We start from the raw sequence: 26,335 nt of genomic DNA, 5'->3' as shown, positions 1-26,335 counted from the left end.
CTGATGAGTGTTCTTCCAGCCCTTTCCTGGGGACAGGTGCCAGCATCCTGCTGGGGATGTCCCAGTAGGTCCTGTACCCATGGCTGATCTGGCTGGGGAGCTCTGGGCAGGAAAAGGGCTCTGTTCCCTTTCCTTACAGACATGGCCAAGGTGACCAGAGTGACCAGCAGGGCCAAAGAATGGGGTGGTTTAGGTGGAGTCAAGGAAGTGCCAGTGATCCTGTTTGGAGAGCTGCCTTGAGGAAGCACCCAGCATGGGCTAGCAGCTGCAGTCTTTATCCTCACACCTCTGAAGTAGGATCCATCCCTATAGGCTCTGGCCACTCCATCCTCATCTCCTCCTCACCCCTTCCCACCAGCAGGAGGGCCACAAACTCCCTTCAGGTGTCCAGTGTGTGTTTCACCCCAAGCTGCTCCTGATAAATTGGGTTGAACTGCAATCAAACACTTCTTCCAGGGTGAAATACAGATTTTTGTCTCCTGGCAGGAGATGGGCTGGTTGTTCTCAGTGTAGACAGAGGGAGCAAACTCATCTCCCATGCTCTTGCTTGGCACTTCAGGCCAAATGGAGATGTAGTTTTCTGCTGCACACAGGAAAGAAAACTCTTCCCTCTTATCTGCCTTTTCCAAGGCTGGTGCTTGGGTGATCATAGGGAATTGTCACTGGGAAATGAATACATGGCTGTGTGATACATCTAGCTGGGATGATGTTCTTACAACCTCTCAAAGGTGATCAGGATGTTAGGAAAACACCACAAGTGCTCCCCCACCTCCTTCTGAAACCCCAACACATGCCACCAAAGGACCAATTTGTTCTCACATGCATCTCTGCCAGGACTCCTCTCTGCCCAGGAAAGGTTTTCATATCACAGATCAACATTGATCCTCAGGCCAAGAACTGAACCAGTATGGATTGTCACACAGGGCAGCAGAGAGGCACCTCACAGACAAATGGAAGGGCTTAGCTGAACAGTGCCTAAAAAGCAGATGTTGGTTTTTAGTGAACTCAGATCTGGAGAAACATCAGCAAAATCACTGAGAAACATCAGAGAAGAAAAGCCCTGGTTTTGTTTTCTTTCTACGCTGCTGAAGAGCAGGTGGGGGATTCTTGAATAAACCTTTTCCTCTCCTGGACATCACTGAAAGTCTGCAGGAAATCAGTAGGATTTTGAGACAGATGGTGAGACAGCAAATCCCTTTTTCATCTAGAAATCCAGCTTTAGTCATTAGACTTCTCCTTAGTTCTGTTGGCTGTCCACTGGCAGCTGATCTATGGACTATCCCTTTTTCCTCAGTTTTTTGTTGATTAGGCACCTAAGTCTAAAGGCAGGTGCTGAAATGCATCAGAGCCCCCAGCTCACCCTGAAGGTGAGCAAAGGTAGATGCCCTCCTTGGAAACTGCTTGCCCAGTTAGAGCAATCCACACAGCCAGTGCATCAAACCACAGCAAGTGGCTTCTGGCACGGCCCCATGTCCATCACTGCAGACATTTTCTGATTTGTAAGTAAGGAGAATAATTTATCCCAATTAACTTATCTTGATGTCAGAATTCCACTTAGTCTCACTTGCAAAGAGCCTGCAGTTTGATGTTGCACCTGTGCCAGCTGCAGAATCATTTTCCAGCAGTTTTTCATCAGAAAAATATCATTTAACACAAAACACCACCTTGGGTGGGTCTTGTTCAGTTTGCATTCACTGCCCACAGGTGTACACAACACTTCTTGGAACTGGCTTCCCACTTCTACCATCCCATGGACACTACTGGAAAGAAATTATCCCAAGGAAGCAATAAAACCCCTTAGGAAAAAATCAATTAAAATTTAACAAAAGAATTCAGAATAAGGGCTAGAGAGAAACAGGCTTCCAATGAAAATGTAAATAATTTTATAACAGGGTTTTTTGCTTTGATTTTTAATGCCTTAGTGATAGAAAAAGAGTGTTGTTTCTGCCAGGACCTCTTCTGCTTTAAGTCCTCTGAAGATTTTTCAGGATGCTCCCCCAGCAGGTCCATGCTGTCAGACTTGTGCCACTGGAAACAGTCCTTATGGATATATCACACTGTTGTATCATATTCCCAATGTTTGGAAGTGCCACAGGTGATGTTACCCAGCAGGCATGAATTGGTGTCAAGCTCAGGGTTTATTCCTTTTTGTGGAAGAGGCTTGGTGCATTCTCATTGCTGGGTTCGGGCATGACCTGGATCTTCTGGTTTTTGAGGGCAGCTTCCCTCATCTTGTAATACATGAACTCATTCTGCTGGAACATGCGCAGCTCCATCTCCGTCTGGACACGCATGACCTGAGGGACACAGCAGGTTACAAACCCTGTGATGCAGGGGACCTCGAACCAAGTGAATAAAACATTGCCAGAAAACAGGCACTGTCCCCAGGGGATGTCCTAGGCCATGCAATGACTGAGGCACCGTGCCCTCGATGTCCTACCAGCAGGACCAAAGCTGACTGGACACAGATATTCTGTTCTTTCTCCAACCCCATTTGCCTGTGTACTGAGGAAGGCACCAGCCTTTGCTGCATGCAGCTTTTCCACAGGCTACTGGGAAGCCTCATGTTCCCAAAACTGATGCAGAACCTAGAGGTGATGCTGTGCAGAGCCAGGGAATGAGTGCAGTTCCCATCCACACCCTGGGCCTGGCCCATCACCAGGGTGGGGGTCACCTCAGGTGGGAGGAGAGGGATGCTCAGTCCCACAGCTGCACCCTTTACACCCCAGGATTCGTCATCACCAGAGTCATTCCTAGTGCTGCATTACAGCAGAGGATCAGAAGGGGTTTTAGGATACATTTTTACACCCCTCTGTGCATTTATTCAACCCTTTGTTTAGGAGCACAGAGATAAGCATGTGCCTTATATCCACTATTTTCCTCCTAAAGTGTGAAAGGAAACACAGAAATGGAGGTGCTGTGTCTCATCCTTTGCTACACATATGGAAACAGTGAACAGATTGGCTTGAGGTAGGAGATATTAATTTTTCTGAAGATATAAAATTGCACTAATAAAGGTTATAGCTCTGCTATATGAGGACTAAGACATCAATAAAAGATTTCATCTGGTATCCTATAATTTTTCGGGAGTAATAAAGGAGAATGCTATAAAGCCAACAGGTCACATCAAGTGAATTAAAGGCTAAAGAAATGATAGACTCCCAGCTGAAATTGTAAGTAATTCCTCACATCTGAGCAGATGTAATTCCCTGGGATCTCAAGATCTTGACTCTAAGCTAGGAAATGCAGCCATCAGTCATCTGAGGAAAAAATACACTGCTGCTTAGGAGGAATGGGGAGTGGTAAATAAAGAAGAGTGGACACCAGTAAAGAAAATCAGGTGGTAAACATCCACCATATGTAATTTGATGTACTCAAATTGCAATGTCATCCATCTGAGAGCAGTGAAATCAGGCTGATGAGAGAATAGGAGGCTCTGTCTTTGGGCACAGAAGTTTCAAAGAAGAGTCAAGGGCTCAGCTGCCATTTCTCATGTATGTTCTGGTGCAGAAAAAGAGGTATTTTTCAGGGAAGAAAATTTCCAATAAGAAAGGACATGCATTTCCCAGAAAAATATAACATAATCTAGATAAAGCCACAGCACCAGTATGAAGCGGTCAGCACTTAATACATCTCTCAGCCCTTACAGATGATTGTTTCCACAGCTTGACTCTAATCTTGCCCAGATAGAGAATAGAGATGACAGGAGATGACACCTACCTCCAGGTCTTTGGTAATTGGGTGGGAAGGTCCATGGGTTATCAGGAGAATGGCATAGGCTTTACAGATCAAGCCATGGCCGGCTTCAATGAGGCCAGCGTGCCAGTGAGTCACTCCTGCCCGCATCACGGCCATCCCCAGCTGCGCGTTGTTGGGATGGTATATTTTCCTGGAAAAACATTGGGTAATTTTAGTTCAGGAGAAATCTGGGTTCCCAAAAGTGTCATTGACATGATATGCTTGCCAAAGAGCAGATAGTTTACTCAGGTGAAGAGCCTGTTGCAGCCTTTTCCCCTGAAATGTTCCCTTCTTAGAAAGGGTCAGGGACACATTACTCAAGGACAGAGCTGTACAGGGGCACGAGTTGTGAAAGATGGGATGTGAACTGGGAAAGTTCAACACCTGGCTTGCAGAAAGCCAAGGTCTGTCATCTTATGCCAAGAGAACACCAATCTCTGTCATTATTTTGGCACAAACAGAACCCAGATCTGACCCCACAGCTCAGGTGGCACCAACTTAACTTGACACACTTGGAGCAGTGAAAATGCAAAAATCACCAGTTTCTCATTCAAAGTGGGAAGAGAAACAGGTGGTTCCAGAAACTCCAGAAATGTTCATCTCACCCTCTGCAGATGCATCCCTACACCTGGGAATTGTCAGTGCCTAAGGCAGGAAGACTGAAACCGCTCCTCTGCATCCAACTTTAAAAGCTGAAGCAGAGTTAGAAGCTGCTTGGACTTAGCTGAAAACCTGCCCTCAAGGGCTTATTTGGCATTTTGAATTGGCACTTAAAGCAAGAAGGGAAACTACCGTGGCCTGAGAAACTGAGGAACACGGAGGGGAAGTAATTTCCTCTGTGTCAGTCAATTAGTTCAGTGCCAGGGCTGGGACATGAAGTTGCTTGTCAGGCCTGCAAGCCAGGGAGGTGGCTCTGTCACCCCTCTGCAAAAGAACGAAATATCACAGGCTTTTTGGAGTAGAACTGACCTAAGAGACAGGCAATGAGTGTGAGATGGTCTCAGCAGGAGAGTGAATGATACGATGAATTGGGCTTTTCTCTCTTCTCTACAGTTTCCATTATTTTTCTTTTTTTCCTGTCAAATACTCATCATTCCTGTCATAAAACCTCAGTAATAATAAAGCACATAATTTTTAACGTGAGATTTACCCTGGATCTATGTGAACTAAATCTGAATTTCTTTATTCTCACTGAGCTTTTAGCACAGGACTATAGAATTAGCCAAGACAAAACCCATGTACTATTCAGGAGTGAGGGAATGTCTTGAGTGACAGCCATTTGACATGGCTTCTCTTTCCTCTTTGACCTCTCCTTCCTGCAGGGTGCAGGGAACAGGCCATCTCCTGCAGTCACAGCCTCTCTGTCCTGCACCCAGGCTCTATGTCTTGCTATCAGGGCAGCCTTGAGATGCTTCTGAGACCAAACAAAAAGGCTAATGAAAGATGTTCCTAAACCATTTGCCAGTTCCAGTTTAGTACATCAAGGTGTTTGGGAGCTCTTGTGCATTTAAGAAGGGGTCTCTGTCTGTCTGGTGGTACAAAAAAGTCCCCATCTGAATTTCATCACCACTGCCTTGATGGGAGCAGATTAAGAAAACTACTCCTGTAACACACAGCTTAACATTGCATGAGCACAGAGAGCTGCCAGAAGTAGGGCACAGACGCACAGGTAGCCATCCACCATCCTCTTGGCATAGTCAGCTGCTTCCTCAAACATCTGGAGGTAGGAGAGCACCTCGGAGGCAATGCTGAGGATCCTCAGCAGGTAGATGTTCGTGTCCCCCAGCACAGGCTCCTGTTTTGTCAGGCAGTCACGGCACAGCTTCACAACCTGAGCGTGGAGGAAGCAGGGAGAGGAAGGGTAAGTCCAAGCAACTTTGGGCCTGAAGCTGCCACACCAAAGCCCTGTGGTTTGGACAGTCCTTACCAGTCCCAGAGGCCAAGTCAGCCTCTGTGAAGGTTGGGGAAGAGAGGATGTGCTTTGATTTGTTAAGAAACATCAGCCTAGCAAAATGATTGGCACTCAAAGTTTTCTCTCCAAGGTTACACTCGTAAAACTGGTGAGGAAAACGTGATGTCTTCTGCTCAGAAGAAAGACTCCAGGAGGCTGGGTACTGTCAGGTACCAAGTGCCTACAGGACTCTTGCACCCCAGTGCCATCCACCCAGCCTCCTGAAAGCACTTGGTGACAGGAATACTCTCAATGACCCCTTGGGGCTGGAGACACAGAGCTGCACTGTTCCATGCCGTGATTCAGTGTCCTGATTTCTGCTCTAGGCTTCAGCCTTTTCCCAAAGACAGTTAAAACCCACAGGTTGTTACTCAACCTGGAGTGCTCTCTGAGGAGAACAATTAAATATTTCCTGGGTGAGCAAAAGAGGGAGAAAAAAAGAAATTACTTGAGCTCTGTCACCCATTGCCTTTGTTGCCCCAGATGGGACACGTTTCTACCAAACCACACACCTATTCTCAGCACCTGACAAATGAGCAACACAAGGTGCTGAAGAGATCAACAAAGGCAAAGACCCCTGACAGTCTTGTCCCACTCTCAAACCCACTGTCCTTCTTTTTGTGAGGCTACCTGGCAGAGCTGACTTCTTACACCTGCCTTGTAACTCATGATTTTCGCCAGGAGGCCCTTGGTTCAACACCCGTGTCAGTCAGAGGTTCTTGAAGTCACCTGAATCTCCTTGTGTCAATCACTACAAAAGAAGTTAGTCTGGGATGTCTCAGACACGGTTGTCCTTTACAGAGGGCAGAAACCAGTGTCAGCTTCTTCAATTTGAGCTTCCAGGAGAGCAGGAAGCACATGGGGATATTCAGGTTGCAGCAATGGGGAGGTTGTTTCATCCATAAATCCCAAATGTAGAGGGGGACAAGGCCTGCTTTCCTGGGCAGTGTGTGTGCAGCAAGAGAGCAGAAGGACCAGGACTCACCTCGTGGTAATGTCCCTCCATGCGGGCCTTGTTGATCTTCTCCAGCGTGTCCTTGGAGAGCTGGATCACCTCCTTCACCGTGTCTGCAGAGGGCTGGGGACAACATTAGGAAAACCAATGAGGAAAACACACTGCCTCACACTTCCAAAATATATTGGTTGAAAGCGTGCTTGGCCCCAATCAGCTTAGTGGGATGTCTCCCACATCACCCAATTCCTACTGCTGGATGAAAGTACCAGCGTGTCCCTCAGACCTGCTCAAAGCTGAAATGAGCTGAAATGGGTCCTGCTGACTTCAGCGAGAGTGTTGCCCGTCAGGGTAGTGGCCATGTCTCTGACAAGTGTGACTGGGCTCCTCAACTCTCCCTGCCACTCCTCCCCTCTGGAAATTCACCCTGCCACTGAGAGGTCTTGTGAGATACCAAAGAGGCTGTGAAAGCCACCAGCTGGTGAGTATCAGGTGTTCCTAGTACAGCTGCTTGAGAGAAATGAGGCTCTTGAGTCAGAGATGGGTGGAATAGGAAAGATCCCTGAATTTTACCTACCCTGAGAATTGCTGTCATTAGTTCCAAACACCTAAGATGGCTGAGCTCAGATTCCAGCTGCACCCAGAGAGGGAAATGTGTTTTCCTGCACACCTCAAAGAAATTTGTGTTTCACCATGCATTTAGAGACGTGAAGCACATTAGGAACACCTGTCAAAACACTAATGAGCTCATAATTAGCTGTCTCTTCTTTCTTGCTTTAATACTGAAATATAACATAATATCCAGCACAACCATTCATCTTCTGCTTCTCTGAGCCCTTCAAGTTTGCATTTTCCATCTATTCTAGCTATCATGACCTTCCTTTTCACAAATGAGACACCTGAAATCAGCCCACAGTCACGTGACTCCAGGAATTTTTGGGAAGAGCCTGGTGTGGAGACACACAGCAGAGCCAGCAGCCAGGAAGGACCTCTGGGTGTAGATCAAAAGCAGAGACCCAACATTCCAATGAAGGATGCAAAGATTGTAGGACTATAGGACTCTCCTGTTGTCTTTTTTCCTACACCTGGTCAATTAGACTTTTGAGGAATCTGAAATTCATCTAGTTGGGAAATCCTCTTCAAAGTTTAGTATTGAGGGAAAACCAGTAGTTTTCAGAGCCATTTACCTCCCATCTATTTATGGATACGTTTGTTTTATGATTTATTTTTCTATAGTCTTATAGTGAAGCTATTGTAGCTAATCAGATTTGGGCAGCTGTCTGAGCAGCACACAGGGTACCCTGGGGCACAGAGTACATCCAAAGGCAATGTTAACATCAGTGCTGGGCTGTCTGAGTCAAGACTCCCAGAATAGGGACCTTAAACAGCATTTCCATGGTGGCTTTGTCTAATAAAAATCCTCCCTTGCCTTTACTGGACTTGTAAGTCTGTTACCATTATAAACAATGGGAACTTTGCTACTCTTTGGAAGAGGTGAAGGACTGGAGGTCGGAGCAGCTGTTGAGGATGGAAGCTGTCAATCTCCCATGTATTCCTAGCACTTTTTCCAAGCAGCTGTGAGCGCTGCTGCTCCCAGGCAAGCGTACCCTGCATTCAGGAAATGCGACCCAGCCGACGTGCTCTGTGGGTGAGGTCAGCCTGGATCCTTATTGTCTGTGGATGGGGTGTATTTTTAATAGCTGAAATCATGCACCTTGCATGCCAACAGGCTTTTTCTGCACAAGCACTTCAGGTTGTGGAGGACATTCCCCCAGAAGCATGTGTTTTCCTGCTGTGTGCCACACAGCACCTCTAATGCTCACCAAAAGGTGCATCCCTAGTGGAAGGTGCAGACAGAAGGAGATGGTCTAAAAGGTCCCTTCCAGCCCAAATCATTCTGTGATTTATGGTTTCACTGTTCAGTCAAGGCTTGATAGCAGGTGTTGAATGAGAGTTGGAATCTTTTTATGCTGTCTACTGGGGAATGTGTTCAAAAATATTTCTGCAGAAAGCCAGAAAAAAATCCTTCTGCATCAGAGAACTGAGCTCTGGGACAGCTTTATATTGTAAGTGGAAAAGTACAGTAGCCAGGATTAGCTGTAAGATGAAGCTTGATAATTTAAAATGGAGTTATAAAGCAGGGTCTTTTGCACTAGAGAACTTGACCCAGCAAGGAAAGGGCCTCCTCTATCCCATGTCCTATCTCCCATAAGGGAGCTCCCTTATATCAGCTTGATAATATTTCTCTAAACCTTTCTCAAGGAGAGATTTACACTCTGTAATAATCAGCCTTTCCTGGCTGCCATCTCTCTGAAAGAAGAGTTACAAGACTGAGCTTGGCTTCCTGGCACCTCCTGAGCGGGAGGCTGAGGGTTCTGTGCTCCTTTCCAGGAAGGTGCCTCTCACTGGGCCTCTCCTGATGGCACTGCTGGTCTGAGGTCACATTTCCTCATCCCACCTTTTCTGTTTGGTTTCCCACCTGCTCCACATCATTCCCTGGGCTTCACTGTGATTCATGGTGTGACTGCTCAACAGTGCAGATCAATGACTTGATGATATATTTAATTGCCCTGCCTTGCTTTCCCTTCCCTTATACACTTTATAAGGCTTGCAGGAGGAAAACCCCCCAAGCTAACACTGCCAGAGAGCACAAACCTATGAGCAATTATATCCTTGGGTAGAGGAACTAAAAAGAAACTCCTAGAGCTGCCAGCAAACTCATAAACTGGAGCAGTTGACCAAGGAGCACTTCCCACTGCCAACAGCAAGACACAGCCTTATACCCTCCTGCTCGATGACTTGTGAGACCTCCCAGGAAAAGAGAGATTACTTAAAAATGAGCACTTAAACATGTTAATTCCTCACAGTCCATCTGCCCACAGCAACCACACAAAAACGTCAAGCGATGGTGCAAACTCCCTGTGACAGGCCTTTGCAAAGAGGGACTGGATGTTCAGGCTTCCCACATTCCTGGAGCTGGTGTGATGGTACAAACCACAGAGCTTCAGCAGCAAACAGTCCTGTCACCACAATCACCTGCAACACGTTTCTCTTTCTGCTGCTCAAAATGTAGATTCCCTTGCAGTTTCTCAGAAAACAAACAAACAAACAAACAAACCAACAAACAAAGAAACCACCCAACCACGATCTAAATGCCAGCATTTTTCTTAGCTCTAGACCTAATTTTCCAGTATTTTTGCATTCTGTCTATTGATGGACTTTTAGGTTAAAGGCACCTTCTGGGGGCTTTTTTAAATTAAAAACTGCACTTATCTCGCATAATAAGGATTAAGCTGGCCTTGCATGGTGGGCTTGAATTGGTGGTGTGTCCAATCAAAGTTTAGTTCTGTTCTCATTTTACCTATTGTCATTAGTCATGCTTTTGCCAAAATCTGACTCTGTTCCTATAGTGTCCCCGTGCTGAGAAACCACAGTCCTGGAGACCTGCAGACACCTTGGTGGAGGAGATGCAGCCACCACTGGCTTTGGACACAGCAGGACGAACCATACCTTGCTTTCCCCTGCCTTCACTGCCAGCATCAGGTCATCCTTGAGCTGTTTCTTGCAGTGCTCGCACGTGCAGTCGAAGTAATATTGCTTCTTCAGCTGCTTCCGCCGCTCCTCGCTCAGGTTGAGGAAATCCACGTAGGAAACGGTGAGCTCATCCCCTGGAGAAATCTTGTTCAGAGCCCGCAGCTCGATCCTGAGGGCAGAGGAGGTGGGATGCGCACTTGGAGAAGCAGCAGAAGCAGAAGTGGAGCCACGGAGCCATCAGGAACAAATCCTGTGGCCTGCCCTGCCTTGCAGAGGTGAGCCCTCGCCCTAAGGCACTGCTTGAAGTCTTCAGGGAGGCAGTGCAGAGGTGAACAGCAGTCTGGTTGACTGAATACAGAGCAAGAACACACTCATACCAGTTTTTCCTGCCCCTCTGCAAGTCCCTGGCAGGGATATGTAAAGGTCTGAGCTATAAACAGGTTATGGCTTCATTAATTTATCCAGATGGGGGCTGAACCTAGACATCAACTTTTGTTGCAGGAGATGTCACCAGAAAAAAACCCCACTGAGATCAGAAATATACACCAAAATGCTCAGCTTGGATTTGGGGTCTTTTTTTAAGTACTGCTTTGCATGCTACCCACACACCCCTGGATATACTCCCAGATCCCGAGCTGTGCTGCCTTCAGTATTGTTTTCACTTTGAAAAGTTAAGACAAATTCCCCCTGGGTGCTGCATAAGAGATGCCTTCACCATGTTCATGCATTTCCACATAAAAGCTTAGAAATAATTATCTGGAAAGAGTCTATTTTCAAATAGCTCATTTGACCTATTACCACAATTCAATTGCCAGTCTCTTACTGAAATCCACGGCAAGCCCCTGATGACAGGATTTGGAAAGCCAGACCTTTGTACCTGCCTTTCTGTCATGTCATTCCCTGCAAAAGGTCTTAAATAATGTGGGCACTCAGAACTATTCCTGTGCTGTTTCACTCTACACACTGAATCTCCCAGTTACTCTGGGCCATCTCTCAGCTGCAGGGGCTAAACATGCTGGAGAATTTGGCCAGAATTGGGAAAAAATCCATCAAATACAAACTGTGAGGTGACTCTTCTGTGTCCATCTCGTCTCCCAACTACTAGTGAGCTCAACAATGTGTTTAATGTCCATGTCTGCCCTGAGATGGACCTCAGGGGGACCTGCTGGCTCCCATCTGAACATGAGGTGCTTTAGGTGGAACCCAACAAAAGCCTCACTAAAGGCAGAGGTGGCAGAGGACTCACAGGTATCACCAGGTGCATTAAAAGTAAGTATTTTGGGGAGGACATGACTTATTCTCTGTGATCATGATTTTGCAAAGGGGTTGTAGTTCTCCTGTAATTCCCTTTTATTTCCCTTGGAATCCCTGTTACAGGCTCTCAGCACCATGGGTGTTGCTCTGAGTCTTCCAGCTCTGCTAAAGCTGCTGTCAAAATTCCTCTCCTCAGCTGGTCTTGACCTTCTCTGGGTGTTGTCATAACAGCAACATATTTTGTACAAAATTTATCACTAAACATGCCATTGTCACAAAGGGCAGCTATTAGTCATGTCACAACCACGGGAAAATGCCAGACAGAGAGAGGTGCAACCTGCTCCTCCAGGAGGAAGTGCATAAAAAAGAGCAATTGCCATCCTAAAGGTTTACACTATAAACATTCTTGTTCACACTTAACAGGATGCTCGTTGAAGTGAGTCATGCAACCAGAGAAGCAAAAGCAAGCCTCTGATTTTCATGATGCCCCTGATAGCCCAAGCACTGTAGGAGTATTTTAAGCAGCCATCCCTTGTGTGGAGGGGATTGATTGCCTTTGGGGTAAGCCAGGAAACACATGGCATATTTTAAATACTGTAGTTAAAGAGCCACTGTCAGCCAGGAGCACACCACTGAGCTTGTCCAGGGCTCTTTCCCCAGTGTCTGCCATGAGCAGCAGGGACCTTGATAGCTGCATGCACAGGCACAGAGAGTGCCTGATAGCTCAAAACTCAAATTGCCCCAAATAGCAATGCTAATCAGAAGTGAAACTTTTGCCCCATTTTTTATGGCCCTATCTATAATGTACTGAATAAGATTCAATTGTGAAGAAGAGCACTTCAAATGTATTTCACATCTTCTTTGAGGAAACTGCATGCCTGCTTGAAATTAAATTTTAAAACACAACAGTGTCCCCTTAAGAACACTGATTATAATATACCAAATGCCATGAGTTAAGCAGGGACATTTTTTTGCACATATTTTTGTGATTTATTTAGTTTGGATCAGGTAACAGTGGCATCATTAAAAGGTGGAACATTAATCATGGATTATGATAAAAAGGAATTGAAACCTACATCTCATGGTACTTCTACTGTAGGCAACACATTCCTCGGGCACAGTTTGTTGCAGAAGAAACGTGGAGTATTTAGTGTGTCAGTAGCACAGTCATTTCTCATCTCCTAATATGCAAGGTTTTATTTTGGGCTGCACAAGATTAGCGAGACCTTGTTCTGATTTTGATGCTCTTGCCATGGTCAGGGGAGGAGAAATGAGGAGTGGAGAGGGGAAATACTGACAGAGAGGAAGCCAAGGGAGAGGGTGGGAAGGCAGACAGGGAATTCACCCTGGGGAAGACAGTCATAGTATTACCACTATCATTCTAATTTACTACAAAATGCAGAGTTAAGTGAGGTTTGGGTTTAGTGGGGCTTTACACAGGGGAGGAGGGAAGTTTAGAAAACAGGGAAAGTGAAATTTGGTGCAAACAGAGGGAGCCCCTTGGGGTCTTTGCATCTTTTCCATTAAACACAGGGCATGAGGGGCACAGGGAGGAGAATGATGCTTTCAAGACCAACCCACCTCATCTGTGTGTGGAACATTGATCTTACAGCCTCATGACTGAAAGACAAAACAAACACCTGCGGTTTACACACATACAACAACGAATAAAATGGGTACATGGCATAGCACTGGACATTGTACTGACAGGAGACAAGGGAGTTTTCTGTTCCTGGCTCCTGTGGCACTGCATGAGAGCTTCCCTTTGGCTATGCAGCTGCCAGGACCAAACTGTCCATCACTGGGCCATAGAGGACTTGATGAAGAGCTGCCCTGGCACTGTGAGTTTAGGAGTGGTCTAGGTCAGGGAATGTGCAAAACCTGCTCCTGACTTTTGGCAGGAACTAAATCTCCTGCACAGAAAGGTCTCCGCTGACATCAGCAGTTGTGCCCTCTAGAACACAGCTTGAAATGGAAATCAGACTGGGATATCAGCCATAGTTTACCTGGCCAATAACCAGATGGTCAAGTTTAAAGTCAGTAACCAGATACATGTGGGAGCTTTGACAAGCTGCCAGGCAAATAAATGCCATTCGTGTACTTACCCAGAAAGTCAGGGTTGTTATCACTGCTGGTTACCTGCCCCACTGCTGGAAGTTGTTTGGAGTGGCTCTTCCACCACCCCACTATGGATCCAATCCAGGGCAACTAGATATCACAGTACAGACTCCAACCTGACTTTGGATCAGACCGTATTTCCCACCAAGGTAATAATCCTAATGCAGTTTTGTTTTCTCTTGGCTCGTTTACCAACTGCTTGGTAAATGCTAGTGTAGTTTTATCAGGGAAAACCAGCAGTGATAACTGGAGTGGAGAAGCAATGTGTTAGTCAAAAAAGGAGTGGCTGTGGATGGGGGGGTTAAATTAGAGCACTAAAGTTTAGTAAAGACAGGTAGCTGTAAAATCACGGTGGAAAGTTCAGAGGAAATCCTGTGGCTGTGCAGTTTCTGGCAAGCAATTTCCCACAGTTAATGTCTTGCACACACTGCAACTTTCTGAATCAACAGCAGTTTATACCTGCCATGGCTTGGAAACTGGGAAGGGCAGAGCACTCCTCTTGTGGGCTACCTCCACTCCCAGCTCTGCTGAAACATCCCTGCATTTCCCACTGAATGTTATTCCATCTCACTTGTCCTGCAGAGGTTTTCTTACAGGACTTGGGTGGGAATGGGGAATGCCCAGAGGCTGAGAGCATCCTGCACTCGCAGGTGACTCTGCTTGCAGATAACAAACACTTCTGTCATTAAGGTCCCATTGCTAAAGAGTTAATCAGTGATTAGTTGGGATGGTACAGTCTCACCGGATGGGGGCTGTGTTAGGAATGGTTATAAACACACCAGCAGATACTGATACACAGCTGATTGCAAGCTTCGGTTATGAGAAACTCTTGGACTGTGGACTCAGAATAATTCTTAATAATTTACTACATGGAATTACTCCTTAACTATCTATAAATGAAGCTTCAATATGAGGGGTGAGTTAAACAGCTACTCACTACTTTATCTACCTATTTTGAGTCTAATTACAAAACTGATAAGAAACCAGGGAAAAATTCTTTGCTGGTTGCTGGATTTGAGGCCAAATCTGGTGTATTTGTCAGTGCATCAGATGATAATTTTTTAAATAACAAGGAGAGAAACCAGGTTGTCTTTAGCAAGAAAACACTGTTCGGGCTTTTTTTCCTGAGCTAGTGAAGGAAATAAGAATGAATAGATTTTCTGGGGCAGGGACCTGACTCTGGGGGTGACAAAGCCTGCTGAGTTGCCTGTTAGGATGCATGCCTGCTGCACCAAACGAAAGAAATCCACTCACTTGCCATTGTTGAAGACAACAGTGCAGTTGGGCCAGCAGTCGTGGTTGGCCTGGCAGAGGTTGGGGAAGATTCCCACACCAACAGCCTGCAGTCCTCTTTGGTCACTGAGGGTAAAGCCATTGCAGCTGATCTAGTCCCAAAACACAGGCAGGAAGAAGCATTAAAGGAGAAAAAGCTGAAACACTCCAGTCGGGATAAAGCATCAAGAGAAGCAAAGCAGGACTCATGCAGAAGGACCAGCCCAAGGCAGAGCTGAGTAAACATTATGGAGTATTTGCTGTCAGTGTTCACCTGGGAGGTCTAAGATAAATTTGGTTTGGTCGTGCATTGATTTCCTTATATTTGGTTCCTGCAAATAATTCAGAAAAAGGTCACAGGAAAATGATTTTGAGGCAATTCCAGCAGAAAGCAAAGTTCACACTCATGAAAACAGGTATCAGTTAGAAATTAACCTTTACTGCTGCATTCAACCTGGTTATCAGTTATGTTTGCTGGGTTGCCCTCAAAGCTCATAAAAAGCAGCTACTAGTCTTTGCTGTGAATTTTCAGAATGATGACTTTTGCATGACATATATTCCAAGACTGAATTATTTTACTTTCCTATATAATACACTATTATCACATATGAACAGAACAGTTTTCAGTCACAAGCATAAACAATTATCTGCAAAGAGAAAATGTGATAGAATAAACCAAAGGAAATGATTAACTCAGTCACTGATTATTTTACCCGGTTAATAGTTTTATTTCCTTTGTGAACTGATTCTGTAGATTTTCGGTACTTCCTTGCTTCTCCACAGAGAAGCTGTGCTGGTCACTAGCACGTAGGGTCTCCCTGTGTCCAGTGGACTGGATTTTCTTTGTGGTGTGGGTACCAAAGGATGCTGTGTCCTCTCCCTATACTGGGACTGGCAAAGGCCAGCTTGTCTTGCACAGCAGCCCCTGCAGAGGGGTGAGCAGAGCATGTGTCTCCTCTTGGCAGTGTTGGGAGCTGAGGGGATAGTGCAGGGATACCCAGGGCTGGGAGCAGAGCAACTCAGCCTTAACTGGAATTTCCCTCCCTGCTACACTGAGAACAAAACTTTGTAGTTAACAAGTTAGTAATGGATATTATTAAATGTATTGAGTATTTTTTACTGATTTTATTATATATTACGGCTATGCAAAAAATTAAATGCACACAGTATGAATAGATATTAATGTATTTACTAAAACAGATCTGCTATATTCAAATATATTCTAGATTTATTTACTAAAAACATACTTATATTTTCTCAGCTCTCCCAGGTGCAGAGAGATGCCCAGCGGGACTTGTGATGAAAAGGCAGCACCTATGATTCAGCAAACCATTTGTCTGCATGTTTAGACAGCCAAAATGTTTCAGCCCTCGCCATGCCTCAGTTTCCCAGTGTCAGTGCAGAGGAGAAGCAGGTGGGGAATGGGATGAAGTCACCCATCCTCAAATCAGACCTGCTGGAGAGTTCCTCCCAAAAGCTGGCATTACAAACCCTCCCCCATCTGCGCTCCCACCCCTCTAACATACCACTCCGAATATGTGGGAGATGAACTGCATCCCAAACTGCTGGCAGTGGGGTGGCCAGAACTCCAGGAAACTCTCCACGTCCATGCGCAGCTCCTTCTTCTCCTCCTCGCCAAAGCTGTCCACGTGGTTCTGCAGCTCTTCAATGGACACCAGGCAGCCCTCGGACAGCCCACTGCCCTCCCTCTCGATCTTCCACAGGATGCGGGCAGCCAGCCTGGCCACGAGACAGCAGCAGGTGTTACAGCACCACCACCACAAGGAGAGAACAAAGGACCATCAAAATTCATCTCCTGGAGCGGGAAAGGGTGTGCAGGCAGACTGACTGAGACAGGCTCAGCATCAGATGGGTGATGGATGGTCACCATCCCCAGCCTTCTGAAGGAAAGGGAGATATGCAGGGTTTTGTCCCGGCACCTGTGTTCTCACCTGGAGAAGTGCAACAGGCCCCCAGGTCCCAAGCCCTCCACAAATGCTCCCATTTCCTTGAGGATCCCTCTCATTTTCTTATGGTAGGGCCAGAACATGAAGACAAATTAATGTATCCTATAGGCAACTTGGGGAAGAGCCCATCTCCTCTTTCACTTTTCCACCTACTCCCCAGTTTCCCACACCTTCTAAACTATCCAGGGTGGGTTTGCCTCACCATGTTCAGAGTTTTTGGGGCACAGAACTGAGAAAAAAATAGCACATCCTTTGCACCATTGATGCTCATCCAGGTCCCTATCCCTTCACCTCAAGCATGCTCTTGGACTTTCCTAAATCTTCTCCCACCTTCACCCTGCCCAAATCAGGCCACCCAGCTCTTCCTTGCCACGGGATGCCCTGTCCTCTCCCAGGCTGCCGGGGCCAGCTGTCACCTGATGTTTTCGGTGGGTGCCTTGCCGTGCCTCTTGATGGCAGAGCACTCATTTTTGTGGTTGAGCCAGGCTGCTCTCTGGCAGGTCCTGTCGCAGTAATAGGCAAACTTGCACTGCCCACAGCGGTGGAGCCTCTCCTGCCGCTTGAAGCAGGTGTGACAGATGACGTGTATCAGGCTGGAAGGACAGAAGGACACGTTGGATCAGCGAGGGCCAGCTCTGCCCAGCAAAGATCCCACCAGCTTTGCACCCCTGGGCTCCCTGCAGCCACTAAAATGGACTCTTCATGATTTTTGGGGAGGATGGAGAAACATCCCACCCAGCTTCATCCTTGTGTTCTTGCCCAGTGCTGTTGATGTAAGTTAAATGGTCATGGAGTAACTGGGACCCCTTCAAAAGGGATATTTCATCTTTGGGGGATTCAAAAGAGGATTTCAATTGTATGCGTGTAACTATAACCCAGACCCAGGGAGGGGTGCGTCAGAGGATACTGCTGAAGAAATCTGACCTCACATCCTCCCTCTGAGAGTGTCCAAGGTCCCAGACTGAGGGAAAACCTCCCCCATAAGCCCCTTCACATGTCCAGCTGTTGCTCTTAGAACTTAATTCACTGAGAAGGAGGAGGAGACACTTTCGTCTCCTGTCCAAAAAATTTTGGGACTTTCCCCTTGCTGCTAGAGAAGGCTTTTCACTGCCTGATTTGGTGTCTCCAGCTGTCTGCTTCTCCAGGCAACCGCCCACTTCTTCTGGGCCTCCAGCCAGGCTTTACAGTACAGGAGAATTTAAATTCCCATCACTCAGCCACTGCTGGTGCCAGAAGGGAGCTTCTCCTCACTGCAAAAAGCTCAGGGACCTCAGAGGCTTCATGGTCTAGGGCACATTTATCATTGTCCATAACACAGAATGGGGAAACTGAGGCACGAGGAAATAAAAAAATTATTGATGATCCCATAAGGAGGATATGTCACAAGCAGGAATCAGACTCACAGTCCCGGAGAATGCAGCCCAAAGACTGTCCTGCCTCTCTACTATACCCATAGATATATATATATACACACATATATATGCATATTTATATCACAGTCCATTTAAAATGCATTTTCTTTTCTCTGAAAATATGTGAGCTGCTGACATAATCTACCGTGTGCCTTGGCTCTTGCAGGATAAAGAGGGCTACTGATTTAAAAGCAGGATGACCCCCAGCAGACAAAACCATGTGCAAAAATGAGGTTTGGAAAATGAGGTTTGGAAAATGAGGTTTAGGCAAGTGAGCAGTGCTGGAGGGAGCCCAATGCAAGGCAAGCACCTGGGATGGGGCAGGGGGAAGCACGTCTGGGACGGGGGATGCAGCCAACTCTGCTTTGTCAAATGGAAAAGCTGAGAGCTGGTGAGAAATGTGAGGCTGTGCTCTGTCAGCTGTCAGGTCAGGGGGACAGAGAGGTGCAAGAGAGATTACACTCCTTGTAAGGCAAAGCAGAGCCAGAGAGCTGATAAAACCCACATGGTTACGTCGTGCCAGGAAGCACAGGGAGAGCACAGGGAGATATCTCACATGGGGAATGGGGGTCCCTCCTGCCACTGGGGTGTTTTAAGGGCAGTCAGAAAGCAAAAAAAAAAAAAAAGAAGTTTCCTTGTAGAGAGGAATGACAGGTTGGAAGGGAGCATGGTGCAGAAAAACCCAAGTCCTCCAACAGGTGCTTCTCTCCCCTCAGTTTGCTCCCTGAGAACCAAAAAATACTGAAATGCTGGCTTTGCATTTTGCTGTTTATTGCACAGGGTGTCCAGATTTTCCAAAGCAAACCTGGCTGGCAGAACCTACCACCAGCTCTGGAAATCCCTCATTTCTGAGGAGATGCAGAAATGCACTAAAAAAGTTATACAAGACTTTCTGAGAAAGCAAAGGAACAGCCCATGTGGTATTGAAACTGCAGAGACATTACTCGTGGCTAATCTGACTGGCAGGTGTAAGAAATACTGCATCTCTTACAAAACCATTATGGGATCCTCCATGCCCCAAAATGGTGTCAAACAAGACTGGATTTATTGATACAGTGTGTTACCAGGACTCCAGAGACCTGGGCTCAACTCTTGGAACAGTAAAAGAGTCAGGAGACACAAGTATTTGAGATCTGTTGCCTAAATCTTCAACTAACATCGCTTAAGCATTTGCAAGCACCTAAATCCCCCAGGTGCCCCTTGGCAGTTGTGCAAACTCCTGCTGTGTCAGAGGAGCTCAGAGCTGGATGGGCCAAAAGGGAATGGCAGAGTGGGGATCTCCCTTGGCTGGGTTCTGATACCATCTGTCCTGGAGACAGACAACACCCAGACACCAAAGGCTCGCAGTGTTCACAGCCTCCTCTCTCTGCAGTGTTAAGGTTCTCCGAGTGAAGCAGCCTGAGATTAAATTTAAGTATTTCTGCCTGTGGAAATCATTGGTCTGTAAAACCTCTGTCTGGTCTAGAAAGTGTTTAACACAACCCAAAATGGCTTCAGGTATCCCAGACCTCTCCTCCCAGTACAGAGAGCAGCCCACATCCACACATCAGGATGCTGCATGGCCAGGCAGCCTCAAAGTTCCTGGGGAGAACCCTGGGGAGGTGACTTCTGCTGTGGCACCTACCCAGGAACCCTGGAGGTTTGAACCCCCTGGCTCTTGCTGCTCAGCTTCCCTTGCTTTACCACACAACAACACAACTGCTTTCTGCTGTGTCTGTGCACGCCGTGGCCTCTGAGGTGATCACTGCCCTCTTCCACGTATAGTGAGAACTGCTTCTCACCCTGCCCAAAAGCAGGATCTCCCTTACTACAGTGATGCCTCCAGCCCATCACAAGCTTGCCAGGTCAGGGATTTGGGACTGACTTAGAGGGCAGATGCCACTGACAGATTCACTGAATGACTTTCTGGGGAGACTCAGGTTTCCTTGGCCTCCCACCCAAGCATCAGCCGAGCTGAACTCTGAAGGGCTCACGTGCTCTGGAGTTACATAGGTGAGAGGCACAACCACAGCTAATCCTGGGTGTAGCAGGATTAAAGGACAAAAGCAGTGATTCAGTGTGCCAGCCAACAAATGCAAGAGGTAACAGCACTGACAGCTAAACCATGGCTCCTGCAAGCACGGCTCGCAGTGAAACAAGAAGAAGCAAATGTCTCTTGTGACTGCTTGGACTGGATTCAGACAGATTAAGGTCTGTTGGACCTGCCAGGACAGAGGGCTGAGCACTGTCACAGGAAATGTATTAGCCTCATCTCTGAGACATGCACAACCCAAACATTTGCCATCCAGCACCCACAACATCTCATTCATTGGCCTGGAAAAGCCAGGTGAGATGGCTTTAGGGCAAAGAACAGAGGAAGATTTCATTGAGTAGCTGATGGACACAGTGAGTAGCTCACAAACTGTTTAACGTGGGTTCATGCTATTCTGTGCATCACAGGTGATACACACAGATGGCCTAACTTACACCTAAGTCCTACTTATTATTGCTTGGCAGGGCAACTCTCTCCTCAGTCTGCTACAGAGAACAGCATAAGAACAGCTTAAGATGTAGGCAAAGTCTCCTTGGCTTTCAAAGCAGGGGCTGCAACACTTCATTAAAAACAACAGCCTAAGGAAATGCACCTGCTACCTAAAGATTAATTATTAGCATAAGAATGGGTTTGCTACTTTAAAAAGGGTTTGACCTTAGTATTTTCTCCTTTAAAATGTCAGGGATGACATATCCTAGTTTTTCTGATTTGAGTGGAGGATTTATTTTAGAATAAATTTTGACTATTTTATTTTTAGTCTTTCATTACAAGATTTTCCAGCCTCTTCTTAGAGGTGTGGGGGAGGTTTCCTTTAAAAAAAAGCTAGGTTTTCTCCCAGGTTTTATTTAAAGTTTTGAACAAATGAGAAAATAATAAAGAAATCAAACCCCAGAACATTTTTAAAAATGTGAATATGATCACATTAGCTCTCAGTTTTTATCAGTATCAACTCAGCGAATTTGTTCCCACAATCTTTTCAGTCATGCTGTTATGGAAAATTTTTGATTTCTTGTATCTCTAGGTCATTTCAACTACAATAACAGAGCTCCCCATGTTTCCTCGGAAAATGTTTTCAGCCTCTTTCATACATCAAAAAGAAGTGCAAAAATTGCATGATGTCAGTTTTTAGCAATTTGCAGATCACTCATCCAGCAGATCTTCAGATGATCTTGGCTTTCCACAACATGACACTGTTTTCCTTGACTACTGTCCCTCAAACCCCGCGGGTTAAAGAGCAAACCTTCTCTTGGCAAAGGCTGACAGAGACATATGAGGCATCCCCTTGCTTATAGGAAATGTAAGCTCCTACAGGCTTGAGAGCCAACTGATGTGTCAGAGGAGAAGGTCCCATACAGTACATTGAGCCCAGGCCCTGGGAATGCTGTCACCATGAAGGTGACAGAGGAAAGGAGACCTGGGTTCTTCAAGGAGACAGCAAAGAGGGAGGAAGGATTAGAGAAAGTTTCAGTGAGAGGCTCAGAGGCTTTGCAAATTGAAAAATTACTGCAACAAAAGCAAAAAAATTGCTTGGGATGTATTTCCAGCTTTCTGCTTCTACTTCAGAGCAAAGCAGGCCTGACGGTGTTTTCAGAGCAATATTTCAGCTGATAACAGCAAGGCTGAATCAAACAGAGATCAGGCTGTGTCTACGCTTTATCCTGGAAATCACACAGAGTTCTGCACCCCCTTTTAATCAGTATTCACCATCCCTTTAAGCAGCCTCCTCTCATTCAGGTAGAAGTAACAGGCTTGATACAGGAGTCAACATCCAGTAAACACTGGGTTAAGGGACAAAGTTATAGAATCATAAAATAAGAATGGTTTGGGTTGGAAGGGACCTTTAAAGGTCATCTAGTCCAACCCCTCCTCCAATGACCAGGGTTAGCCTAGTGAGTCATACCCTGGCCTTAAAATCTAACTATGAGCAGACTGATGTTTATAGGAACCTCATTTTTCTTTGAGTTTTATGTACTTCTAGATTAAAACTCTCTGACACTGTGTAAGAAACTGCTGCTCAGATGACCATCATTGGTCTGAAGAGTACAAGCCCTCACCAGCCTTCATGACTTTAGGGACTTCCAGGGTCCCTGTGACCTTCAGGGGCTTCCAGAGTGGGATGCAGCCTGTAGATTTAGACACCTAGATGTGCTCATCTGTACCCCGTGTCGGAGTAGAGGTAACACCACCACACTCAGTTCAAAGGTAGATTCATTCATTCAGCTCAAAGGTAGATGTCTGTGTTCACTGCACATTATAGGGTTCCATTGATTATGTCAGCATTTAGTGTTGGATTCACTTGTCTGGACACAGGAGTCCAGTGTCAGGCTCTGCAGGGACATCTGATGATAGAGTTTTGTCAAAGAAAACATTTCTCCTTTTCCTAGCAAAATAAAATCTCCACACCTTCTCAAACTCAGCCTTCTACTGGAAGACAGACACCTATAAAGTGCAGTGGGGTGACAACCTCAGATCCAAATTGCTTCAACAGCTCCTTGCATCTCTCTGTGCATCTATCTCTACCTACATACATAAGTCAGGCTGAAGTCTGTGCTGTGATATCCAGTTGCCCTGGAAGAGCCTCTCCAAGCAGCTTCCAGCAGTGACAGCAACCCTGAGGTCTGACTTTCTGGGCAGTAAGTACAGATATCACATTTTATTTGCCTGGCAGCTTGTCAAAGCTCCCACGTGTAACTTGTTGCTGACTTTAAACTTGACTACCTGGTTATTGGCCAGGTAAATTGTGGCTGATATCCCAGCCTGATTTCCATTTCAAGCTGTGTTTTAGAGAGCATGACTGTGTTGTATCTCTGTAGGGCTGCTCCTGCTAATCTCAAAATGACCTTTGCTTTGCCTGCATGTCCTATGCAGCCACACAGAAGATCACTGACCTCTGCAGTACGACTGCCTTCCATATAGCTTTCAACAGCAAAATCAGGGGGTCAACATCCACAGACTGGGAACAGACTTCCCAAAGGATTGAGTTCTTCAAAGGGCTGCAAAGTAGAGACCAGCTCTGCACTCTGGTGCTTCTGTGTGGTCTTTATGCACGAAGAAAGCTGAGATCTCTGGAAAATAGGGTCACATATTTGGTAGGACCTGAGCCAAACACTTAAACCCAGCAATCATTCATAGTTGAATCCCTTTTCCATAGTACACATACACAGTGCTTTCAGCAAGACATGGGAGATACTGAGTCAAGTTAGGATGAGGGACTCTGGATTTTGGGTTTGCCTGTGCATGCTGAGGCCCTTTTTAATAGACACCAATTTTAGGACCTATACATGTGTGTTTGAGGACAAAGAAAAGCACATGCCTCTTCCCTGAACTCTTCATCCATGCAGAGACAACAGCAGTTCTTTCAGGGTAAAATCAGCTGCCATGGCCAGGGGTGGATTTATTCTTGCAGGAATAAAGAATACTAGGATGCAGGCAACCCTTCTTTGACAGAAATCAATTCAATGAGGCTTGATGCAATTGAATACCCTGGGACAGCAGTAGGAGGTACCTTTAAAACCAAAGCCCTGGGTGTGTAAGAAAAGCATCAGGGTGATTTCCACAAGAAAAATGTGTGTTTCCATTACATCTCAGCCCAGGCTATGCCATGCCAAGCACTAATCAACATTTCTTCTCTTTCGGAGATTTTGGGTCTGCGTTTCACCACTGACCTATACTCAGTGCTTTGGGGTGAAATGTGTCACAGGAGGGTATGAATCCATTATTATTGCACAACAGTTGCAGAGAAGGGTTGTGTTTACCTTGACTCCTTGCTGCTCAACCTCTAGACCTGCCCTCTGGGAGCTAAACAAGCCCAGCATGGGGAGGAAGGGAGGGAAGCAGGGAAACACATTTCCCCCCATCTGAGGTTTTCTGTTGGAAACCTCAGCCTAAAACACAGTCTGCAGTCTAAGAGCTGATGCAGTGATAACTTCTGCCCTTATCTCATGTTACATAAGTGACATTTGAAAAAGCAGCAAAGCTGTAGCTCCTCAGCATGGGTAGCTCTGCTCTATGCATGGTGCAACATTTCACACAGAACAAAAAATGTTTTTAACCCACCATCAAAAGTCTAAATGTTTCAGTGGTTTAAGAAAAAAAAGTATTTTTAATAAGGCATATGAGAGAAATAATTGTCCATAGGCACTTCTGAAGAAAATCATCACAAAATTCCAGCTAGTGACACGAGTGAAACTGAAGTACGAGATCTAAAAGGACACATCAAGGAGAAATGATTTTGTCACCAACTCCTGTAATTGAGCTCAGGGTGAAGACTTCAAGAACTCAACATTTTAAAGTGAAAAATGACATTTTTAATGTGAGCTCTTGCAATGACATATTAAAATAAAAACTAAAGGTGTCATTCTTGCTATGGCAAAGATTCATAATCATGTTCACCCACTGACAGTTAAAGGACAAGAAAACAGTGAAAGACACAAAAAACTTATTTCTTGCTCTCTCCATTTAATACCCAATTCTCTGCTACTGTCAGATCACACAGTGGCACTGATCAGCTTCAGCTGCAAGATGACCGGGGTTAAAACAGCAGCACGACCTCTACTTGTGTCCCAGACTTCGCTAACAGAGCTGATTTAATCAGAGAAAACTCAGTTAAGCAGAATTGCTCAGAGCCCTGCTTAGTGTACAGGGTATTTACTAAAGTTTCTGGCTGTTTGGGGCTAAAAATTCAGTCTCAGGACTCACCATGATGCCCTTGAAGAACACTTACAACTTTCCTAAGCTCAGAATGAAACCTTCAGCTGCCATCTAAGTCCTCAGTTTAAAAATTCAGGCCACATTCTATTCTCAGTTAGCATGCTATAATGCTGAACAAATTCCGTTTGTGTCAGAGGCTTTAATTTAGATTTAACCCAAAGGAGATCAACATAGAAATTGGTTCTTTGCATCTTTTCTCTTCCAGGTTATTTAAGTGAATCCCACTAATTCAAAGGGCAGAAGTGGGCACCTACCAGCCACACCAGCAGCGCAGGTTGAGTGAATGCTGTGATTAAAACAAGCAGCAGAAAAGAAAAATATCCTTGCACCAGAACTCAGTGTGTGGCTACATCAGTGTGAACATAAATTTAAAACCAGTCTCTTGAAAGAGCAAAAGCAGACACTTGTCTCCAGTTAGCTCAGCCAGCAGTAAATACTAAATCTCCGTAACAGAAACAGAGTCACTTGCTGACCCCCACCACCTCCTAGCTTGTGGGCAGCAGGTGATGAAGCTGCAAGTGCAGCTGGGGATGGCACACGTGAGCAGAGCACAATGGAACTCATTTTTATCATGTATTTCCCATCAGAGACTTCAGCAAAGTCAGTCTGAGATTCCTGTGCACCTGAATTACACTAACTCCCAGCAGTTCACTGCAGTGTAGCACGGGGCTGGTTTTGTGAGGCATTGAATACATGCAACTTTCACTGCATTTCTAAAAGGTTACCAAGCGCCTCGCAAGGTCACGCCCTGGAAACAAACTGCACCATACGAAAAGTGAAAAAGCTGATCTGAGCCCCGGGAAGGACACAAGCTGTGAATGTGTCTTTAGAGAAGTGCTTCTGACTTCCCTCCGATCCCTTCTCTGATGTCATCCAGACACCTCCAAACTTTTATACAACCAGTCGGATGAAATTTTGCAGCGAGAGTACTTTCGCTCTGAGTTTTACAAGCGCTTTTCTCTTACCTGTCAAAAACCACGGCTGCATAGGCTGGCTCTGCAAAGATGACATCCCCAGGCAAGAATTCCTTCTGGGCTTTCAAACCCCTGCCTTTGCCTTCAGTTGTGAACACTTCCACTGACTCCATTCCTCCTTTGGTCATCCCAGGGACGCCAAGGCTTGGGAGGTGGGTATCTTGGAGCAAGCCAAATCTCCCGTCACTCCTATCAACTTGGACGTGCTGCAAGGCCACGCTTATAAGAGGAGGGCTGGTCTCCCCCCACCCCTGGCCACATCGATTCCCATAGGAGGGCAAGGGGGTGGGAGCAGAGGAGGCAGGAGCCAGAGATCCTCTGCACAATATCGCCGACCTATGCAGGGATGGGACAGGGCTGGGATTTCTGCTTCATTAGGAAAACCCTCTCCAAAACGTTGGGAAAAGTTTCTCCCAACCAC

The 26,335-nt window shown here is 46.0% G+C and overlaps 1 protein-coding gene across 2 annotated transcripts; it reads right to left on the bottom strand.

The window, feature by feature from the left end:
* Positions 1 to 1,860: 1,860 nt before the first annotated feature.
* Positions 1,861 to 26,335, bottom strand: SMYD1 (SET and MYND domain containing 1). 2 transcript variants are annotated; one of them, XM_082282353.1, is made up of 10 exons: positions 25,906 to 26,335; positions 17,203 to 17,379; positions 16,346 to 16,559; positions 14,802 to 14,932; positions 13,011 to 13,049; positions 10,152 to 10,344; positions 6,675 to 6,767; positions 5,406 to 5,569; positions 3,721 to 3,889; positions 1,861 to 2,297 (listed from the first exon to the last, which is right to left on the bottom strand). In XM_082282353.1, the coding sequence occupies exons 1-10, from the start codon at positions 26,040 to 26,042 to the stop codon at positions 2,139 to 2,141; spliced, it is 1,476 nt and encodes a 491-aa protein (XP_082138479.1). In that variant the 5' UTR covers positions 26,043 to 26,335; the 3' UTR covers positions 1,861 to 2,138. The 2 variants fall into 2 exon arrangements, with proteins under 2 accessions (XP_082138479.1, XP_082138480.1); XM_082282354.1 differs by lacking the exon at positions 13,011 to 13,049.

Source organism: Coloeus monedula, assembly GCF_965178545.1.
Source record: "Coloeus monedula genome assembly, chromosome: 5".
NCBI lineage: Eukaryota > Metazoa > Chordata > Aves > Passeriformes > Corvidae > Coloeus > Coloeus monedula.
Note: the sequence above shows the minus strand (reverse complement) of the source record. Positions and strands in the feature narration are given on the sequence as shown.